Genomic DNA, 6,775 nt, shown 5'->3' on the forward strand with positions numbered 1-6,775 from the left:
GATGTTACTATATGTCGATGTTTGGGGGCTGAACACACGATATTGAACTGGTCTATTCCATGACGTCACCCACCTCTGACGTCTCGTTTCATCATTGGTTAGATACAGAAGTGCTTCATGACGCAATCATGCAGAGGGTTCCCATAACGTCATATGGCATAGCGTCGACAGTCCCCATGAAAGGGAACCTGACATTTCAACGTTTCTTTAGACATATGTCTCATGTTTGTGTGATTAGTATTCACTAAGTTACAGTTCATTTTCTGAGGAATATCAGAATGGACTTCATTCAGACAGAGACGACAGATCACGCATCACGTTAGTTTTCTTTATTTTGCAAAAAGCACAACATTTTGTTTTTACTCTGAGTGTACACAAATAAAAGAAGACATTTCACAGTTTTGAATAATGTATAACTCTTAATTGTATGTCCAAAATTGACAGAGTATTTTGAGTATACTGGTAAGAAAAAAACTGAGGTGGTATCGCCGACGTGACCGCTGACCCCTGAGAGTTAATAAGCAGAATCGCTGAAGGAAAGACAAACAACAAAAACACAAACTGGAACTGATTTGTCACAGCCTTAAGGCCCCAGTATACTTCAAATGAAGTTCTTTTTCGTTCTTCGTTTAGGGGTAAAAAGAAGTTCGAATTGCGTGACTAGCGATATACTGTAATCGAACATCTGACGCCGCCCACACTGCTGAGATCGACATTTAGATGAATATGTAAATATGTGCTATACACTTTCTTCTCAATAACAAAATAAACACAACAAAAATTAGAAAATAGCAAGCATTTTTTTATAGCAAGCACAAGAAAAGCGTCTGATCATAACAACATGGATATGTTAGCACGAGCTCTGCAAAGTAGCACTCCAGTCACGTCACGTCTTCATATAGCACTTTATTCAATAGATTGCTAAAATCAAGCAGCTTTACAGTATCAAATATGAAAACAGTGTTAGTGCCTCATTTTTTTTAGAAGCACAACTTCATTTTGTACTATAAAGCGGCTATCCAGTGTGTTCATGTTTTCACCCGCGGAGATTTTACCTCGACAAACTCTACAGATCAAATGAGTCAAAGACACGTCCCATGCGAGTGAAGGCGGAGCCTCAGAGCACACCTCCTATTACGTTGTCGTCACTGACCAATGTTGGCATGAAGGTGTTTTGCAGCTGGAGCGAACCTTTCCTGAAGTTCGCTTTGGCAAGCTGTTTCGAACTTCCAAAAAGAACACAAAACGAACTTCATTTTGGCCTGATTTTGTTCGAAATGACGTCACATCAGTTTGTTCTTCGATTTCGTTTGAAGTATACCGGAGCCTTTAGATTAAATCAACTGTAGATAAATTAATACATTTAATCTTTCAAGATCTCAGAGGAGTATTAAACAACTCCACAAACAGCATTCAGTTCTTGTGAATAAACAGAAGATATGAAGTTTGAAGTTACTGTTATGATGATCAGTTTTTGCTATTATTTGGCTCTTGGTCCTTGACTTTATTAATTTATTTATAATTTTATTAATTAATTTATTCTCTTTCTCATCAACACTCATCATGCAAAACTCAACAATGGTGACAATCAAAACATATTCAAATATAAATAGTAAACAAATCCAGCTGAATATTATTCATGCAGCAATGCATGCTGGGAAGCCATGAATGAGTTTTGTATTCTGGCATGAAGCATGTCATCAGATGACATCAGATCTAATGGTGTCTTTAGTGTTGAATTGTCAGTCATATTTGACCTCTGAATCACAAAAAAAAAAAAAAGATTGCATTTGCATTTGGCTGCCTGTGTTGGTCTTGATGAGAAATATTTGAGTTCATAATGAGATCTCTGGCTTTTGGTATCTTGACATTAGTATCTTTGTGATTCTGAGAAAAAAATAACTCTTTTGAAACTCTAGTTGAAACACATGTGAGTTTACCTCGGTCTGTTCTTCTGGAGAAACTGTGAAGTGTAGAGGCCTCGATCAATGTTTCCTTTTATTTTAACTCTTTACTACATATGTAACAGTAGCAAGGGTTAAAGACAATTTAACTTTTAATCTTAAGTCCACATCCTTCTCCCCGTCAAGGAAAGTCTTCCCATGCCGGAGACTGAACGTTTTCTTCTGATGAGAGATAATTGAGCATATGCATATGTGTGAGGAAATATTATACATTGTGTTAAAAGATATTTTTGGCTTTAATATTTGTATGTTGTGGTAACCGTTTTATAAATACTTGAGGCGTGCTGTATTGTGAATACATTCGTGTCTAACAACACCCTTCAGCCGTGACTTATTCACAATACAGCACAGCTCGAGTACCTTATTACCTGCATAATGTTTCATTATCCTCCAGGGGGCGCTCAACATAATAAATGTACTAGAAATAAAACATGGAGAGACTCTTGAACCTCAGACTGAAAACACTTTATTGATAAAGACAAGTAAATACATATGGCAAAAAGCAGTAGCAAAGTGAGTATATCTTTATCAAGGGTTTCCTGCTCTGACTGATCAGCACAGTTACAGAGGGAAGGTGTCAGTTCCATGTGAGGATCTTTTGGGATTGCCTCTGTGGAATGACTGTGTTGAATGCCGAGCAATAATCAATAAATAGCATTCTCACATGTGTCCTTACCCTCCAAATGTGGTTTGCACACCAGACCAAACGGATATCTTTTGACATGATCTGGCATTCGGATTTGATATTTCTGATGTGAGGATTCCATCCAATCTAACAGCATAAAATAACATGAAAGCATGGATCTGTCCTGTATTGTCTCAACAGTTCAGGCTGCTGCTGGTGGTGTAATCCCAAATAACAGAATTTTGAACGTTCTATAAATATTCTATAAGTGTTATAAGTGTTAATATTCTATAAGATCTTATTTTGGACACTAGATGGCACTGTAGTTAATAGTGGGATGTTATATTTTACTTGATGAAATTTAAGGGTTATGGTCTGGAGCCCCAGACATGACATGCAGGAAAAATATAGTTGGCTAAATCATGCGCACAATTTACTAATTCATTCCCTCAACTTGCTAAAACATGCTCATGGTACTTGAAGTGCGATTATCTTCTGTTGGCGACAGATGCATACTCCACACGATCCTCCTCTTTATGAACCTGTCAAAAACACAATATATAATAATAAATGCATGTCCTTGATGTTTGTTTCCTGATGCTTTTTTAATGCTAGCAAAATAATAGTTACTATAATAATGTTTTCCAGTACAAATGGCACATAGACAGAATTGTGTTGATTTCCCAAAAGCAAGTACAGTATGTGAAACTCTTTGATGTCATCAACTGACACAGGAAGTACTTCATCAGTGGCTCATTGTGAACACTGAAAATACTAACTAATGTTGATCTGTTACTCTTTAGTTGCATGGTAGAATGAGTCTTGTGAGTATTATGGCATATGTTTCTAATCTTATGGCTTTTATACATAACTAATATGCTTCTGTTTTGTGTTTTTGTCTGTATAATGATCATTCGCACAAGTGCACTCATTGCTGAAATGACACACAGACACACAACATGAATCTCACCAATTTCTGTGCTTTTCTTTTGTGGAAAATCGCCTCGACGTAAGTGATTTCTTCTTCACGAGTCTCAACTGTGAAGATATAATAAATAGATGGATTAAAACAGCAAAACTCAATGTTGATAACTAGATCTGTTTCTTTACAACATATATGTTATTAAGGCTGTCAAAGTTAACGTGTTAATGCATTCATTGCTGCGTTAGATAAATTTGCTTTGACCTTCAGTCAAAGAACAGATCAATGAGGCCTACGATCAACCTGTGCTGACAGAAAACAAGTTTCAATCCCATATTTGATAATAATATAGCATAAAGAGAAAACTAGAAGCACATTTTTGGAGACCATCATTTTTGAGCAGGAACACCGTAAGTGTAACAAGTACAAAAACTATATTTTGGGGGGAAGTTGTTATACCCTGTTAGAGCAAAGTCAGTGAGTTTAAGTCCAATATGATAACATTAAATAACATTTTCAGGAAAAAGAAAATCCAACACAACATGAGGGTTAAAAGGAACTACACTATTAAAGCATATTGTTATTTTTTATAGCACTGATTACTTTTGTTAATTCAACAGCCATTTATAATTTGACACTTGCCTTCTTGATCAGTTTTTCTACATTTCTTGCAGATGCAGAAGATCCCGACTGCAGCAACAATCAACAGAGATCCAGCGGCGGCAGAGATCAGGACTATCATAGACACTGAGTCTGTTACTGTAGAGAGAGACGGTTATTAGTGTGATAGTGAACATCATTTTGCTGCTTTACAGTTAAATTAATTTCAAAGAATCTACTTTATTTCATTGTATTTCAGTAAAAATCAAATTGTATTTTTTTATTTCAGGCAGAAAGGCAGCAGAGGAGGTGATGTTGTATGTATATTAATATGATAAACAATCTGAGGTATGTCGACGACACAACTCTGAAAACAAAGGAAGATACTGAACATCTGCTGAGGAAACGCAAGAGAAGAAAGTCAAATGATGGGACTAGAACTGAACATGAGGAAGAACAAGATCATGTCAACTGATGATATTCAAGCTCAATGGAGAAGAAATTGAGAGTATGAACCTTTTAGGTGCCTTTGTGACCATTGGTTCAACTATCACTCAAGAAATATTATGTCATTTGGTGATGGGCAAGACATGCTATGAAGTCTTTAGACAAATATTTAAAAGCAAAGACATCAGATTGCTGACGAAGATGAGACTAGCTTAGACCTTCATATTCTTCTATGTTCTGGATCCAGAAACAAGACCAAAGGAAGATTGACTCATTTGAAACATGGAGAAGAATCCTGCGTGTGCCATGAACAACAAGATGGACCAACAAGTCAATCAAAGAGGAACCCAAAGCATAAATAATGAAACTGCATTTGTTGTACTTTGGTCACATGGTTTGAAAGGAAAGATCCCTGGAAAAGGATATCATGATTGGGAAGATTGAGGGTAAAAGGTCCAGAGGAAGATCTCCAGTGAGAAACAATTACAATGACGACAGGACAGACACTGGAGGATCTCATCAGACTAGTGCAAAACCAAACCTTTTTAATTCTTTAGTCTATCAAATCACAAAGACTCGAATCTGAGCTGATGGGACATGAAAACAACATGTACATAAATAGTCCATATGTTTTTGTAAAAAACAAAAGAAGTAAATAAACACTAATATCAGCACTGCCGTACCTGCACATGTGTGACAGAGGTGAGTGATGTCCAGATGTTGAGTCTGGTTGCTGATGGGATTGTTCAGCACACAGCTGTAGGTGTTTTTATCCTGATATTCCACCTCCAGAGGTAGAGAGAGACTGATGCTGAGATCAGACACACTGATGCTGGACAATAAACTGTTTCCTTTGTACCAGGAGAGAGTCACATGACCCACATTCACAGCTGAACACACCAATGAACATGATGAAGATGATGAAGAACATTGTGAAGAGTTACTGCTGATGACAGGAACAGGCAGACGAGCTGAAAAACATCAGAGAATAAAGAGAAATGAGGATGAATGAAGATATTCAAGAAACATTGAGAGGAACCAAGATAGTTAAAAGTATTTAACTCACCATAGACAGTGAGATTGAATCTCTTCCTCACATGGTTGATCTGTAATTTATAATCTCCAGCATGTTCAGTTCTGGTGTTTGTGATGGTCAGAGATCCAGTTTGTTTGTCCAGTTTCAGTCTGTCTCTGAATCTCCCATCAAGATCATCATCATATACAGTGAATCTGTCGGCCTGTTTATTGATTTCAGCTATTAAAGTGTGTTTAAATCTCCACTCAATCCAATCATCATCCTTCATTTCAGTAAGATCAGAGTTTAGAGTGACTGAATCTCCCTCATTCACTGATATTTTAACTGTATCATCAAACACACACATGGAGAACAAACAGAAACAGTTCAACACAGATTGAAACAGTCATTTACAAAAGTTAATGGTTTGAAATATAAATTTGAAATTAATATCATCATTAAACAACAGAAGCAAAATGGAGTTTGGATTAATAATTGAATCTTTGTGCTGATTAAAATATAAAGCAGGTGAAACTGATATTAAACTCACCAAAGACAATGAGAAAGAATATTTTGCTCACTCTGTTGATCTGTAGTTCATAATCTCCAGCATGTTCAGTTGTGATGTCTGTGATGGTCAGAGATCCAGTTTGATTGTCCAGTTTCAGTCTGTCTCTGAATCTCCCATCAAGAAAATCATCATATACAGTTAAGCTGTCGGCCCGTTTATTGATTTCAGCTATTAAAGTGTTTTCATATCCATACATCCACAGAATCTCATCATCATCCTTCATTTCAGTAAGATCAGAGTTTAGAGTGACTGAATCTCCCTCCTTCACTGATATTTTAACTGTATCATCAAACACACACATGGAGAACAAACAGAAACAGGGTTCAACACAGATTGAAACAGTCATTTACAAAAGTTAATGGTTTGAAATATAAATTTGAAATGAATATCATCATTAAACAACAGAAGCAAAATGGAGTTTGGATTAATAATTGAATCTTTGTGCTGATTAACATATAAAACAGGTGAAACTGATATTTAACTCACCAATGACACTGAGAGTAAAATAATGTTTCCTACTGTTGATCTCTAGTTGATAATGTCCATCATGTTCAGTTCTGGTGTTTGTGATGGTCAGAGATCCAGTTTGATTGTCCAGTTTCAGTCTGTCTCTGAATCTCCCATCAAGAAC

The 6,775-nt window shown here is 36.4% G+C and overlaps 1 protein-coding gene across 1 annotated transcript; it reads right to left on the reverse strand.

Moving 5' to 3' along the window:
- Positions 1 to 4,124: 4,124 nt before the first annotated feature.
- LOC125262603 (SLAM family member 9-like) lies at positions 4,125 to 6,487 on the reverse strand. Its single transcript, XM_048181445.1, has 4 exons — positions 6,155 to 6,487; positions 5,625 to 5,664; positions 5,203 to 5,529; positions 4,125 to 4,270 (listed from the first exon to the last, which is right to left on the reverse strand). Exons 1-4 carry the CDS (start codon positions 6,443 to 6,445, stop codon positions 4,125 to 4,127), a joined length of 804 nt encoding a protein of 267 aa, XP_048037402.1. The 5' UTR covers positions 6,446 to 6,487.
- Positions 6,488 to 6,775: the final 288 nt, after the last annotated feature.

The sequence above is a fragment of the Megalobrama amblycephala genome, linkage group LG2 (genome assembly GCF_018812025.1).
Source record: "Megalobrama amblycephala isolate DHTTF-2021 linkage group LG2, ASM1881202v1, whole genome shotgun sequence".
NCBI classification, from domain to species: Eukaryota; Metazoa; Chordata; class Actinopteri; order Cypriniformes; family Xenocyprididae; genus Megalobrama; species Megalobrama amblycephala.

Excerpts from the sequence above, each read along its gene's own strand:
- LOC125262603 (XM_048181445.1), bottom strand. The coding sequence starts at position 6,445 with ATGTGTGTGTTTGATGATACAGTTAAAATATCAGTGAAGGAGGGAGAT. Across the intron at positions 5,530-5,624 it reads ATTCAATCTCACTGTCTATG|CTCGTCTGCCTGTTCCTGTC; the intron begins GTGAGTTAAATA and ends GATGTTTTTCAG. Across the intron at positions 4,271-5,202 it reads AGTGTTTATTTACTTCTTTT|TAACAGACTCAGTGTCTATG; the intron begins GTTTTTTACAAA and ends CTCTCTCTACAG.